At 39.8% G+C, this 15,775-nt stretch overlaps 1 protein-coding gene across 1 annotated transcript in view; it reads left to right on the top strand.

Moving 5' to 3' along the window:
* Positions 1–12,721, top strand: part of col5a1 (procollagen, type V, alpha 1) — a 78,441-nt gene extending 65,720 nt beyond the window's left edge. Inside the window, exons 50-67 of the mRNA XM_063888937.1 lie at positions 345–398; positions 782–889; positions 1,033–1,086; positions 1,173–1,226; positions 1,330–1,383; positions 1,472–1,525; positions 1,625–1,732; positions 1,932–1,985; positions 2,084–2,137; positions 2,369–2,476; positions 2,764–2,817; positions 3,014–3,049; positions 3,704–3,757; positions 3,861–4,128; positions 5,331–5,443; positions 6,953–7,021; positions 9,977–10,210; positions 10,391–12,721. Coding sequence (XP_063745007.1) covers positions 345–398; positions 782–889; positions 1,033–1,086; positions 1,173–1,226; positions 1,330–1,383; positions 1,472–1,525; positions 1,625–1,732; positions 1,932–1,985; positions 2,084–2,137; positions 2,369–2,476; positions 2,764–2,817; positions 3,014–3,049; positions 3,704–3,757; positions 3,861–4,128; positions 5,331–5,443; positions 6,953–7,021; positions 9,977–10,210; positions 10,391–10,537 — 1,677 coding nt within the window. The 3' untranslated portion in view covers positions 10,538–12,721. The remainder of the gene's footprint in view (positions 1–344; positions 399–781; positions 890–1,032; positions 1,087–1,172; positions 1,227–1,329; positions 1,384–1,471; positions 1,526–1,624; positions 1,733–1,931; positions 1,986–2,083; positions 2,138–2,368; positions 2,477–2,763; positions 2,818–3,013; positions 3,050–3,703; positions 3,758–3,860; positions 4,129–5,330; positions 5,444–6,952; positions 7,022–9,976; positions 10,211–10,390) is intronic.
* Positions 12,722–15,775: the final 3,054 nt, after the last annotated feature.

Here is a 15,775-nt window from a genome sequence, read left to right as displayed (position 1 = left end):
TGCCCGCTGTATAGGTGAGTCAACAGAGCAACTATCCAATAAGGCAGGGGGGGGACGAGGACAAGATATATGGGCAGGGTCCAGGGAGGAGAGCGAGGTCAGCCCCCCCCCCCCCCCCCCCCCCCCCCATGCACTCCAGCCTCCCGATCTTTCTGCACTTGATGGATTGAAATCTCTTGTGTCATCTCTTTCTATACCCATACTGGTGACAAGGGCACCGGGACAGTGGGGGCTGCTGTGAATGATGGGATTTTTAGAACCGAGTTGGATCAACAAATCACTTTCTGATAATGTATGTGGTTCTCTCCCTCCCTCTAATAACCACCCCTTCATTATCTTATCAGGGAGATGCTGGAGAAACAGGAGAGCCCGGACTTCAGGGAGAACTCGGACCACCCGTGAGTTACCGGATTTTCTTTCTCCATATTTACATGATTAAGTACTAGAGCTGCAATGATCAAAACTTTGATCATTGATTAATTGTGATTTTCAAACACAAATGTATTTCAGTCTCTCGAATATAGTATCATACTAAATTAAATATCGTTTTGGTTTTGAAAGTTGAAAGAAGTCGCCTTGGATTTATTTGACATTTTTCACTGTTTTCTGACAATTAAAAGATGAATGCATTAATTAACAAATCAATCATTTGCAGCCATAATAAGTACATGCTTAGAAAAAAGGAACAATAATTTAGTTTCCACCAATTAAATGAAATGATCAAATCAGTTTATCTGCAATAAGTATAAAGTATAATAATATAACTTGTAATGTATTCCAGGGTCCAAGAGGAGAGCGAGGAGAGAAGGGAGAGTCTGGTCCAGCTGGTACAGCAGGACCTCCCGGCCCTAAGGGTCCCCCTGGAGATGATGGTCCCAAAGGAAGCCCTGTAAGCCTTTTTTCTAGAAAAAACATTTTACGTTTTAAATCATCATTCTCTAATAAGTGTTTAACCTCACACAGAGGATGAACACTGTGATCAAACTTTCTTTTCTCACCAAAAAAAGTAATCATAGTTTAATTGATTTTCAGGGTCCAAGTGGTTTCCCTGGTGACCCTGGTCCCCCTGGAGAGCCCGGTGCAGCTGTACGTATGACATGAGTTCATGAAAAGTGCGTTACAGTGTGTTTTTGATGCAACAGTAGAACTGAGGCTCTTTATCTCTTATTCAGGGATTAGACGGACCCGCTGGTGACAAGGGAGATGATGGAGAGGCTGGTCAAGCTGTGAGTGCTGTGTACCAATGTGCCGAAAATTATTATTTTTTTAAGAAATTTGCCATTTAAATCACAGAGTTAATTCTATTCATTTTTATTTCTTTAAAAATAGGGTTCTCCTGGACCCACTGGAGAGTCTGGTCCCTCTGGACCCCCAGGAAAGAGAGTAAGTAGAGTCCTGTTCTCTCTTGTCATTGCTTAATGCTATCAATATCAATTCACCTTGCTAAAATGTGCCCATCTTTTTTTAAAAGGGCCCCCCTGGAGTATCAGGACCTGAGGGAAGACAAGGAGAGAAGGGAGCTAAGGTAACACATTCAACAAGAGTTGTTTACAGTTCACCATTGATGTCTCCAGTAAATGAACAACAATGTAATGTGTGTGTTTATTCTGTTTCTATGTTAAAGGGAGAGTCTGGTTTGGAAGGTCCCCAAGGAAAGACAGGCCCCGTTGGTCCTCAAGGATCACCTGGCAAGCCCGGTTCTGAAGGCCTCAGGGGTATCCCTGGCCCAGTTGTAAGTAAAATGCTCCGATACACCAATTTATCCCAGTCATATCTCCATGCTGCTGTTTAAAGCGCTTACAGAGCAGGTGCACATAAACGCTTTTCAATAAACTGCTGAACATACTGTAAAGGGGCCGCGCTATTTATAGCGACGTGTTTTTCTCATGAGCCGGGTGTAGGAACATGCTTTAATTAAATTTTCTTTGCAGGGAGAGCAAGGTCTTCCTGGTTCTCCAGGCCCAGATGGACCTCCGGGACCCATGGTGAGTAGAAGCAGCTCCTGGCCTTTGAACTCACGTAATATCTACAATCTGAGCTGAAGCTTTAACATGTTTTCCTTCTCAATGTTCCCCTCTCACAGGGTCCTCCTGGTTTACCCGGTATGAAAGGAGATTCTGGTGTTAAAGGAGAAAAGGTGAGCTGAATGTTTATATAGCACAAGCTTAACACTAAGACTAATGGACCCATTTACGAACAGATTGATTAGATCTGTGGTTGGCCTCCAGCCGTCCAATCATTACCCTAATTATTAGCGCCTCGGCCAGATAGATGTATTCCTGTATGGCTAATGTTTGTGTTGCTGTATTATTGACTGCTGTATTGATAATGTGTGTGTGTGTGTGTGTGTGTTGTTCTCTACCCTCAGGGCCATCCTGGTCTTATCGGTCTTATCGGACCCCCAGGAGAACAGGGAGAAAAAGGTGACCGAGGTCTGCCCGGCCCACCTGGACAACATGGCTCCAAGGGAGACAATGTGAGTAAACTAAGACACACTCGAGGGACGCTAAAAGGCCCACAAATAATGTTTTAATAGAGAAGAGGAGAACCTTTTTCATCTGTTACCACCTTAAATCAAAAGAGTGAATAACTAAAATAAAATTACAAAGAAATCGAAGGATTTTCTATCTGTGTTTGTACCAATAATATTCTTCTTTGGTATTTTATTATCATGGGCAAACTGTAGTCACGATCCCTCATGTTTAAACTTCCTATGTTTTCTCAAAGCAGTCATGGATTCATACTCTCTGTTTTGTCCTTTAGGGTATTGCCGGTCCTTCAGGTCCTCTTGGTCCCCTCGGTCCTCCTGGATTACCTGTAAGACCCCTCATACGTGTTTGTACTACTGTGTGTGTGTGTGTGTGTGTGTGTGTGTGTGTGTGTGTGTGTGTGTGTGTGTGTGTGTGTGTGTGTGTGTGTGTGTGTGTGTGTGTGTGTGTGTGTGTGTGTGTAACTGAACAGCTTGTAATGCCTGAGCTAATACTGATTGCTCCGTCCATTTCTTTGTCTTCAGGGTCCAGCTGGTCCTAAAGGAGCTAAAGGGTCGTCTGTAAGTATTTCAAAGAAAATTGCATCCCATAAGTAACATTTACCAGGCAGATGAAGGCTTTAAAATGTAATGTCTGCGTCAGACAGAAATGAGTATTTCTTCACATGAAAATGTGTCTCATTTGCTACATTGAGTTAATTTAGAAACACATTATATTTTATGTCTGCATCTGCTAGTGGGCGATAATAACACTACTTTATTTGTTAAGCAAGAAAAGTTTATTATTTATATAGCACAACTCAACACAAGGCATTTGAAAGTGCCTTAGCAAATAGAGTAAAAACATTTAAAGCATTAAAATATGGTGCAAAAGAAACACATTCGAAAATGACTTTTTAAATATCATTAATTAAAAAGCCCAGATAATACCTAAAAAACATGCTAAAATAGAAAAAATAAAAGATAGAGTGCAGTGTAAGATATCAGTTATTATTTGATTTAACAATGATACATTTTATTTATAAGCGCACTTTTCATTTGAGTCAATAAAACTCAAAGTGCTACAGAGTAAAATGGTTGAAACAAAACAAACAAACATTTAATAAAGCGCAGAGGCAAAAAGAAAAGTCTTCAGCGGTTATTAAAAAGAAGTGATAGCATTATTGGTAAAAATTGCGCATCTTTAATCTCACTCATAATTTTGTTCCTGTTCAGGGTCAAACTGGACCTAAGGGAGAGACCGGTACATCTGGACCTCCTGGCCCTCCTGTAAGTTGAGCACTTCTGAATTTCTCTCATTATATCAGACATAATCTCCACCCTTATCTCTGACCAGCATTTGTCCCCCCTCCTCTCATCCTCTCCATAACAGGGTCCTCCCGGCGATGTAATCCACCCACTCCCCATGCAGTCCTCCATGAAGGGCAGAACTCGCAGGAACATCGACGCCAGTCAGGTGATGGACGACATGCCCGCGGATACCAACTACAAGGACTACGAAGACGGCATGGAGGAAATCTTCGGCTCGCTCAACTCCCTTAAGCTGGAGATCGAGCAGATGAAGCACCCAATGGGAACGCAGAGCAACCCGGCGCGTACCTGCAAAGACCTGCAGCTCTGCCACCCCGATTTCCCAGATGGTTTGTATTACAATCCGTCTGAAATGAGGCATGAGGCCCCATTGTCTCGTCCTTCCCTCCCTTGCCACGGTTTTTAATTACTCTGAAATGAGATGACCGTTATCACACAGCAGCTCTCTAGAAATGAAAGAAAATGGGCACTGTCCAAAGGCTGTGCAAATTTGAGCTCTGTAGTATTGCTGAAAGCATCGATTTAGCTTCCAGCCACAACTATGTGAAACACTGCAAATACTGTAGAACACACGTCTCTAAATTCATTACCTTACTTAAAAGTCAGGGTAAAAAAATGGGGGTTTAGTCAATAGGCAGATGTAAAAATGTCAAACTTTCTACAGTTCTAGCTTCTGAAAGCATCCGCTGCGTTCTTTTCTGACAAAAAATTAATTGATATAAGAAAATAACCGGGTTTTTTGTGATGAATATTGTCATTAGTTGTAGCTCTAGAATCAACCAATGAAATTATGATATTTTTTTAATGATATAGCAAATGGTGGTAGTTCTAAAACATAAATAGACTTTAGCAAATAACATTGAAGTAATGGTAAAGCCTTATTTGTTTACCTGTTTGTGAATGTGAAAATTGAAATAAATATATGATTAAATAATAAATAAATATAGATTCAGGTTCAGGTTAGCTCGCAGATAAAAAGACAAGGGATCCATCCTCACACAATCTAAAAACAAACACAGACAACAGACACATCTCTAATAAAAGTACACCCAGCTCCCTCAAATCTCGTAACATTTAAAACCAATTAAAAAGAATAACAGTAGTACAAACATGGACATTCAAAATATATATTGCGATAGAAATACATATATTATATACATTTTCATATTGTTTTGAACCTAAATACTGTATATTTATATGATTCGATTATATTTATTAAATGAAATGTACCTTATTTATCCAAAACTGAGAGAGCAGCATGTAAAAAACATGTAAAATTAAATAAACAAACAGTACATTTATGCATATAAATAATAGAGTTAATATAGTACAACATAATGGTATCTATGGAATAAAATATTTATTTTAAAACAGACAAATTTAAAAAACACCATACTAGACCGCTACTAAACCATAGGATAAATTATGAAGTGTCTTGTCATATTGTCGAGCCTTTCTGGAAGGAGTTCAGTCCGGACTTTAAAACATGTGCCTCTCAATAATTGCTCTCCCTGTGTCTCCATTCCTCAAGGTGAGTACTGGATTGATCCAAACCAGGGCTGCTCTCGGGACTCCTTCAAGGTTTACTGCAACTTCACAGCAGGCGGAGAGAGTTGCATCTTCCCCGATAAGAAGTCTGAAGGGGTAAGTCTGGCTCTGCGTGCACAAACACCTGCACCCGCACTCACAGGCAGAAAGCTTTCGATTTAGTGCTAGCAACATGAAGTCTAATGAGAAAGAGAAAGGAACAATATTTTTATTATTTTAATAATCCTCCAGTTTGTGATTCGATTGACAGACGAGCACAAGCGTAGAACTCCAGATAAGTGTATGATTTTCCTCACGTCTGGGACTGTGTATAAATAACCTCCACATCTCAACACAGCGCTAGTTTGCAACAGTGGTTCTATTGTGCTAACTCATGTATGTAATTAGCCTCCATGAGATTACCAAGAAGAAGTGGGAAATTACGCAACAGTTCTCCCTGCATTTCCCATGAGCGACAAAGTTATTTTGCTAAGTTTCAGTTTAATTTTGACAGTTGCTAACCTCAGGGTGACAACTCCCTCATTTAAACACATGCATTCGCTCATCCATACTGTTGTCTCAGTGCCATTTTTAGATTGAATGCCATTAAAAACCCGTAGACCCTTTGGCAGGTGATAGACACATCATGGATTATCAGTTCATTATGCAGGAGAGGAGAGGAGCGGTAAAACATTGGGAACAGTGTTTCTGACGGGTGGAGGTTGTGTAATAGTACAGTGCTACAGCCATTTTAATGATCCCACTCACCGAGCCTCAGAGGAGCAGGAGTTTGCTTAAGCTTAGAATAATGAAGCAGACTTTTTATAGCGCGCCGGTGACGGACTGCTCTCATTTGTGTCGAGGGGTGAAAAGAAAAAGTCTTCGGCGCAGAGACTGCAAACACACCCACATGTGCTCGGGTTGGCACGTTTATTATAAGAGTACATCATTTCTACGCACTGTACAGAAAAACACGCTAATGGATTTTGGAAACAGACAAAGTCACCAAAAGATATTTCAACCTTTGTCCACTCCGGATGTCACCTTCAAGGCAGCATGGGCCTAATGTATGCCCTCTCCCGGCGATAAGTGATCCACGGCTCATCATTGATTAACGCATTAAGCTATCAATGACAGTTCCATACCAAACACTGCTATCTAATTATAGACAAATTCATCATTGTCACGGCTGGGATCATTAGAGCCGTGCCCTGTTGGCCAATTCACAGCTTTTAATGGCATAACAAAGTTAGTGCACCATGGCTGCACACGCTAACACCGAACAGCAGGGATGGAGGCTGAGGTATAAGAGCTCCTCGCAGGCGATCATTTCTTAATTAATCACTGTGTACTCATGAATTTTTCAGCAGCATCTCGCTGCCAGCTACAGTTTGTACTATACAAAATGGCATAATGGCTCGCTATTATGTTTCTTCCCCGGACCGCTTGGTCTGGTTGATCTTGCTGAATGCTGTTTCAGGTCCGGAAAACTCCTCAGAGGACAAGCAGAAGGAGGAAGAGGGGAGGAGAAAAGAAGGAAAAAAAAGCGGGGATGTGTTTCTGTCAGATGTGTTTCCTCTCTTTAACACTGCTGTTTTTCCCTCCTCTGTCGCTCCATGCCCCCAGGCTAGGCTCACATCCTGGGTAAAGGAGAATCCCGGCTCCTGGTTCAGTGAATTCAAACGTGGTAAACTGGTAAGCCAGACTCCCGACTTCAAGTCCCTTTCCCTTCCCTGAACACTTCTTATATTTTACAGAGCAAAATGGCAAAATGGCCCAAAGACTCGCCAGGCACATGGTATAGTCACTACAAGAGAGGTTCCGTGGTAAGTGGCCCCGCCTGCGGTCCCAGAGTCCTGGTTCCGGCCGGGGCTCTGTGTTCCTGAGGCTCTGCATGGTTCTGGTTCTGCTCTACAAAGTATGTGCACCTGCTTGTTGGTTGTTACTTTATCGTGGTGCATGACTCCGCACAAGTTGCAATCACCTGCAGTCAGACAACAAGCAGTCGGGGATGCTCTTACCAGGAAATGAAGAAGAGGTTTGTGGAACATAGAGGCAAGACTTGGCACTAATGGAGATAAACAGATGGAAAGCAATTCCCTACTGTTTACATTTATTTACTACTCCGGCACACCTCTGCTACATTAAGAGAGCATCTCCTTGTGACTGCGTGCCCTGACCCACGACTCAGGAAGCTGCTTAGTTGATTTAATAGACTAAAACACCTGAGAGTGACACTTCTCTCCTTTACACATCTTATTTTGTTTAGCCGTAGCTCTCCTGCCTCAGCAGATCATCCATACTCCACAAGGGGGGGGGGGGGGGATTAGTGTCACTCCCTCCCTGCTGCAGCCATTCAGCTGCACACACATTCTCAGCGTGTCTCTTTAAACACTACTTATATCAGGAGCAGCTCTGAGTCAAACAGGTCAGGCACTCAGTCACCACCCAGGGGCTTCTGGGTATTCAGTCACTGTTGACTTGCGCCTGTGATAAAGAGGTAATGTTTCTCTGGCGATGTTGGGCTGGATCCACACGCTGCATTGGGCGTTGGGGGGGAGGATGAGTGGCGGGTGAGTCAGAAATGCATGGGACTACCCGGCCACTCCGAGAAAGAGATATCAGAACAGTGGCTCTTTGTTGAGCCACGTACCGACACTCACAGACATAAAGCTAGAAGTCATCACTGTTCATATGTAGTGATTAATTAGCTAATTAAATCAGCAATTGGCACAACATTTTTTTAACTGAAATGTCTTTATTTAGGATATATGTTAGGATCGAGGTCGACCTAACATATATTTTAACAGCAAGACATAAAAAAGGAAATAAAAACAAGAAATAACACAAAATGAAAAAATACAAACACAGACAAGACTACTATAATCAAGACACGAAAATTAAAGATGTACATTTGGACATAACCACTATATAGCCACAGAGAGGCCGTGAACAAATACATTTTCCCAGCAATGAAATACTATAAATACAAACGTAGTATTTTGTACGTGTTACTTCATCAATAGCATGAAGAATTCACAGCAAAAATAAGAAAGTAAGGGCTGATTATCCCTGTTTATGTCAAGGTTGAGTGTCGGTACTCTGTGTATGTATGTGTGTGTGTGTGTGTGTGTGTGTGTGTGTGTGTGTGTGTGTGTGTGTGTGTGTGTGTGTGTGTGTGTGTGTGTGTGTGTGTGTGTGTGTGTGTGTGTGTGTGTGTGTGTGTGTGAGAACAACAAGTCAAGAAAGAGGTCCAGACTCGCAGACGGTGCGCTGCTCCGGCTGCATGGTGTGAATGCTGCATGCGCTCCTCTCTCAGTCAGTCACGTTTGTCTGAAAGGCTCTTTGTGGATCTAATGGATTCCTGATGGTTGGTATTTAGTCATATACGGACGATTAACTGAACCCTGACTGGTTCACAATCCTCCGTCTCTACACTTATGAAAGAGCTATAATTGGATTAGTGGATAATATTTGTTTCCTTCATCATCTTCAAAATCTAGGTTAATTCTAGGTTGACTGCAAGGCAATTAGCAAATCATTACTGCAACATATTCCCTATTAAGATAAGAACATTTGTATGCACTTACCACTTTACTCATGATGGATAAATATTTTTCATATTTGCTAATTTAAATTAGGTGTTTAGTTTTGCTTATAGCATCCACAAATTTGAAAGAAAAAACATCCACAGTCATCTTTACCCGGGAGACATTTTCCCATTTTTACAAAATTACCTAAGGTTGGGGGGGTCAATATTTATATTTGTTATTGTTAACAAATCCACATAAAAAGACCGAAACCACTAATGAGGTAATTGTACTAACAGAGCTCCATTACACGCACCAGTGAGCCACACAGTTGCACTGGCTGACACTAAAAGGAACATGAGCACTGTGAATAGTTTAAAATCAATCCTAAATACTGGACACAATAACATTCTGCGGGTGGAAATATTCTCAAACAAAGGCACTTTTTAAACCTGTTTCAAGATTTGCTTTCAAGTGAAAAATGCAGCCTTTTGTGAAGAAAATTAGTCTTTAAATGTTATAGTATATTATATATATATTATCTTTTGTATGGACCATGTCATTTGTCAGGTTCTTCTATTTTAGTTTCTCTTCATTTGGCTGTATTCATTTATTTCCTTCTGAATTTCCCCACTGAGGATCAATAAAGGTGTTTGTTTCTATATCTTTTTTATATTTGCATCTTGCTTTCAAAGATTAAACATCTTAAAAACGGATTAATACATCTTAAAGCTGAGTGCCACAACCAGGGTAGGTAAGTGGTATAAGAAACATGTCTTTTCATGGGATTTGTTGACAACAATAATAACAATTTAATATATTAAGCTCATTCTCTTATGATTAGGTCAATATGAGAAAGCATATTCTGTTAGTTGTGTCTGTGCTCTCCCAGAACATGGTAGTATATTAACTCCTGGGAAGATATGTCATTTCCTATCGCTTGTGAATAAGAAACACAGCAGTAAAACAGAATACTAATTACTATTTTTAAAGTTAATCAAAATTTCAGTGTTCGTGAATCTTTATAATCCCCCCCCCCAGTTCACTCTTCCTCACACTGGTCCCCTCTCTTGGTGTTGACTGTTCCAATGCTCAACGCCATCTGTGTTCCTCTTCGCAGCTCTCCTACGTGGATGCCGAGGCTAACCCCATCAGCGTGGTCCAGATGACCTTCATGCGGCTGCTGAGCGCGGCCGCCAGACAGAACATGACGTACAACTGCTACCAGTCGGTGGCCTGGCACGACCAGGACCCGGACAACTATGACAAGGCCATCCGCTTCCTGGGCTCCAACGATGAGGAGATGTCTTACGATAACAACCCCTACATCCGCGCAGTGGTCGACGGCTGTGCGGTAAGTCGGAGAGATTTACGTGTGTGTGTTTGTGTCAGCGGGGGATCCTTTGATGAACGCCGCCAGAAAATCCTGTTTCTGTTGTCTTTGATCAATCCAAACGAGTGTGTGATTTTATTTCTGAAGAAAGATTCTTCCACACTAACTCTCCCTCCTGCTGTGTGCTTCTCTCTTCCGCAGTTGAAAAAGGGTTATGAAAAGACAGTACTGGAGATCAACACGCCAAAGGTGGAACAGGTGCCATTTGTGGACATTATGTTCAACGACTTTGGCGGCTCCACGCAGAAGTTTGGATTTGAAGTGGGCCCTGTCTGTTTCATCGGCTAAGACTGTTTACTGAACAAACGGAGAAAAAAAAGCATATATTTGTTTTCTCAGAAAAAAAAAAACAATTGAAAAAGAATAGGACAATTCTATTTGTAAAAAAGTAACTTTTTTTTCCATAAAGCAACAAGTATGAGTTCAAATGAAATCAAGTGAAATTCTATAGGAATAGAGGAAAACAAAATAACCTTGAAACCTCAGTGTGCCTTCTCCATCACATGCACGTTTTGAAACTGGATGTCAGATCCTTCCTTCCACACAAACAACCCTAGCCCCATGCCCCCATTCTCCATTTAGACTTTAGACATGGAAGGCGACCCTGAGAGCTGCACCCGTTCCAGACGGTTGCTGCATTGCCACGGACTCCATCTGATTTGGCTCTTTGCTTTTCTTTTAGTTGTGATCTCATGTTTTCCCGCCACTCCCCGGCTTTTTCCACTTGTCCTTTTGTTTTTTTCCTTCGCTCAATCACTACGGGAGCTTTGTTTGTGCATAATTCTCTCCCCATTCCCTTGGAATGGACCATATATATATAAATATATATAAATAATTTTTATGTTTGTAAGTACATTCTGTATATTTTTCCTGGTAATTTTTATTGCTTCTGGCTTCAAAACATGCATGTGACTTTTGAATTGTGAGGTAGGATACGATGGATACAGGGGTAACAACTTAAAATCAAAATTGTAGAAATATATCAAAAGTGAGGAAATTCGTAAATTAAGAAAACTAAAAAGAAACAAATTGGGAAGTCCTGTCTTGTCGCGGTTGTGGAGCACACCTTGTTGTAATTTAAGAACCGAATGGAAATAAAAGACGAAAACAAGCTCTGTGATATTATGTGATTTGCATAACGAACGACCACAAAAAATACATTCCTCCTTTTGTGCCCTCTGAACAGAACACCCAGCTTGGTGGTTAATATTATTAACTTAATAAACAGCTTCTATTTTTTTTTTCTTCAACTACACATCTATCTGACTATGCAGTGGGAAGTGATGTCACATTGAAATGAAAACACAAAGAAATCAAATCCTAGGTGCTATTTTCTCTCTTCTGTGGTGCTATGTGTTTTTCTAATTTGTGTTGTTCGAATGAAAGAAAATGTGTGGTGATAATATTCCATCGTCCCAGCAGCCCCCCTTGACTCTTTACCACCACATCAGACGCAGGTGGATCTCTGCTGCATCTATTTACTTTTTTTTTCTTCAAATGTTCAGCAGTGGTGTTTGCATGCCATTTCTCTACACATCCACTCATAGATCAGAGCAGCATGGTGGCGTATACTATCTCCTGCTTCAGTGGACCGCACAAACTAGTACAAATGTTGGAATAACGACAGGAAACTGACATGGTGCTGTTGGCTTTGCATATCATTGCTGCGTCATGGCTCTTGTTGTTGGATCATCTGTGCCACATCAAATTGATGGAGTTGAGAAGTGGACAAGTTGTGATGGGGCCAAAGCATCCAAAAAGGGATATGGGATAAATTTTGTTTGGTGTATGAAACCCTCAACGCTTCCACCAAAGGTTATCAGGTATATTAATATAGCTTTAAGGGCTTTCAATCTTTTTTTGTATGGGAAACAACTTGAAAAGTATTTTTTCTCATAGTAGAAGCAGGTCATCAGATGAAAGCGTTTGCTCATGCAGCATCAAAGATTACTTGTTGGTCTTTTATTTTTGCCCTTATTGTAATTATGCTCTTTGTTTAAACTATGCACTCTCTATGCTTATGACCACTAGTATCTACCACAGAATTTTTACCGCTCTTCATACATAGGTTTGTTTTTTTTTCCTTTTTAAAATTTTTTAAATCTTCAAATATGTGACTTGAACCATTTCTGTTAAGATAACTCAATATGCTTGTAGATCTTCGGCTTTATTTTTCATTGTGATGCAGTACACCCAAATTTAACACTTTCCTCTCACAAAGAAAAAGGAGAAACAACATTTTTGTAAATTTCCAGAACCAGCAGTGATGCTGCCATTGTTTTTGTTTCGTTTCATTTTTGTAGATTTCCGTTTGTCTGTCTGTTTGTTTGTTTTTCACAGTCTTTGTCAAACCTGTGTAAGGATAAAAGGATAGAAGTTATATTGGTTTTTATGTCAATAAATTCAAGTTTACTGTGGCCATCCACTCTTGTATGTCTTTTGAAGCATTAAAACCTATCTGTATGCATGAAATTGTAAAGTTTTTTTCTCTTGCTGTTATAATTTTGTAGAGTGACATGATCTGTAGTCCACATTTTATTCATCATGAAACATCCCTTTTTCAATGGCACGGATGAATAAAAGGTCATGTCTACAATTGTGAAGTTGAGGGGAAATGATGAACTTGTAACTACCAAAGCCAATGTTCGATTGTAGTATATTTATTGTATTATTTAAAATAAAAAATAAATGTTAAATGATACCATAGCGTAAGTGTAAGAGGCCCCCTCTTTACATGCACACAGGACAACAAAAAGTTAATAGGTTACATGCTATTTCACACAACATATAAGTTAATGGGTCCTTTAAGGATGCGTTTTGCGACATATACAGAAATGATACTTTATGTTAACAACCTGTTGGCTGTGTGTGTGAGAGAATGTAATATGCTAAATGAATTATTGGTATCTTTAAGATGCATAACAGGAAAGGCTTTATTAATTACACTGTCATGTATGTTTCGAAAGTGTCGAACAACTTGCTCCACAGATGCACCAAAAGGAAAAAGATCTAAGGCTGCAACTCGTGATCAGACACGCTTTCATTGAGGATTGTTCTCCGCTGATGCCTCCTTCAAAGAACATCCCTGCCTCGGCTTCTTTGGACAGCTAATGTATGTACTTCTATCACTTGAAGCTAATTTTTCTACTCTCTGTGCATTATAATAAGCCAGGAAATATATATTTAACACTATGTATTTCATGCAAACCTTTCTCGGTGATCATTAAAAAGATATCCCTGTTTTTGGCCCCTCCATGCACCATTCATTTCAATAATCTGTAATCTTTAAGCTTTGATCAACTCTTTGGTGGTGTAAATGACTTGCAGCACTTCTGCTGTCTCATTAGCAGAAAACCTCTCACAGCTTGCATTAAGCCTAGCACAGCAAAACAAAAAAATAAATAAAAAGTTGTGCATGATACCATGATCAATATTTAATGCAGTGTTTACTGGATGGATTTGATGCATGGATTCTACTGAGGCAGCATCCTGGGTGAGAAACCAAAGCGAAAAAGCTAATCCCCTATCTAAGCACAGAACTACTTACAATGCAGGGGTGATAAGTGGGGCATCAAAGTAGGTTGAGGATGGGAAGAAGGAAAAGTAACAGCATGGTAGGGATTTAGCTTCCTCCGATTATGGCAACAGGTGCTGTGTCAAAAGACTACAACAGTACCCGAGTGTAATAAGTATGTGAAATATTTCATAAGAGCCCATTCAAAAGTGAGAAGAATAGGTCACCATGGGACATCAGGCAAATGTGCTAAGAGAAAACTGCTTTAGGAAATGTAAAGTGGAGGAAAGATATCAACCGCAGTGTACTGACTTAACTCCTCAAGGATATGCACTTGGAGGTACTCAGATCTGCTGCTTAGGAAAAGCATAGTATTATCATCAACATTTAGGCAAAGTATCAAATGTAAAAGTACTTATTTTTAAGAACAACTCCTTTCAAAGTGTTGTATTATCATAGAATGTTATATTCTTTTTTAACTAAAAACTATATGTAAGAACATCTATCTATTTAATCAATGGCAGTAAAAGACAACAATATTTAATGGAGTACAAGTAGCTTTAAAATGATGGTAGAATTAAAAATTGTGCGTGTTACACTTTCCTTAACTCTCTCTAAGTACTACATTATGTTTTATAGATATGGAAATGTAAAATTCCCTGAGCGATTTAACAATTTATATTTTTACTTCACTCTACATACATAGACTCTGCTCTCTATGGGTGCTCAGATGACTTTGCAATTCTGCAGCAGCTTGATGGGCGTCGTTCTAGCAAAGAAATCATCCGTAAAGCCTGAAAGATATCACCGCTGTGATTCATAAACTGGTTCCATGAGCCTGTTATGGTTATTACAGTATTACTGTGAAAAATCTTGGGGTAGCATTTTGCAACTGTGTTTATATATTGATTACATTTTTGTTATTTAGTTTTATTCTTGTATAATCCTATTTCCGATGCTTTCACATATGATCTTAACAAATGTGGATGATACGTGTTGCAATTTGCTTTTATGTCTTTGACTTAAGGATAAGATGAACTTCCAGACTTTTCCAGAAGGTGTTGTGTGTGTGTGTGTGTGTGTGTGTGTGTGTGTGTGTGTGTGTGTGTGTGTGTGTGTGTGTGTGTGTGTGTGTGTGTGTGTGTGTGTGTGTGTGTGTGTGTGTGTGTGTGTGTGTGTGTGTGTGTGTGTGTGACAATGCTAAAGGATTTAAGTCCACTCTTGGCTATTTCTTTTTTAAAAATGGAAAAGTGGGCTTACAGTATAAGGCTTGGAGACTCCTTTGAAGTACATTTTGTATTTTATTTCAGTTTTTTAAATGACCAAAAGCAGAGGTCCCCACTTGTTAGGAATAGTGTAATGGTCCTCTGTTGGTAATATAGGTGTGTTTGTGTGTGTGTACAGGTGTGTTTGTGTACCTTCTTTAAGTTGTGTTGTTTATATGTTTTATATAGATAAATGAGAAAAAAGTACTTGAAAAGTCCATCCAAAATGACTCTTAACTGTTTATTTAATTTCACAAATACCAGCAGCCTTGTGAAGTTAAATTAAGATCAGATATCGTTGACTAAACAAAATAAAAATGTAGATCAAGATTTTGTTACACAGTCAGTCAGCAGTAATCTTTGGAGATTGTTTCTTTTAAAAGAAATGATGAATGAAGCATGTTTTAAGGGGACTCTGAAAACTGAAACTGAAATAGCAGCTCTGGTACTGGAATATAAAAGTGAATGTTGTTTGGAATATTGGTGCCATGGATTTATTGTTATATCACTGCCCAGGATTACTGCGGGCCATTTTGAGAATGGGAAGATCCACAAAATTGACAGTAAAAGTGTCTTTGTGAGATTTATTATCATTGTAGCAAACTGTTCCCAGCTGCTTTCATATACTTCAATTTGAGAACTCTTGGTTCTCCCATTCTTCTATTACTCTTAAAGCTACAAAACCTATTATATATAGTATTCAGTGACACCGTTCATACAGTACATTAAAGTGTAATTATTAAATGT

This window comes from Eleginops maclovinus, chromosome 8 (genome assembly GCF_036324505.1).
Source record: "Eleginops maclovinus isolate JMC-PN-2008 ecotype Puerto Natales chromosome 8, JC_Emac_rtc_rv5, whole genome shotgun sequence".
NCBI classification, from domain to species: Eukaryota; Metazoa; Chordata; class Actinopteri; order Perciformes; family Eleginopidae; genus Eleginops; species Eleginops maclovinus.
Note: the sequence above shows the minus strand (reverse complement) of the source record. Positions and strands in the feature narration are given on the sequence as shown.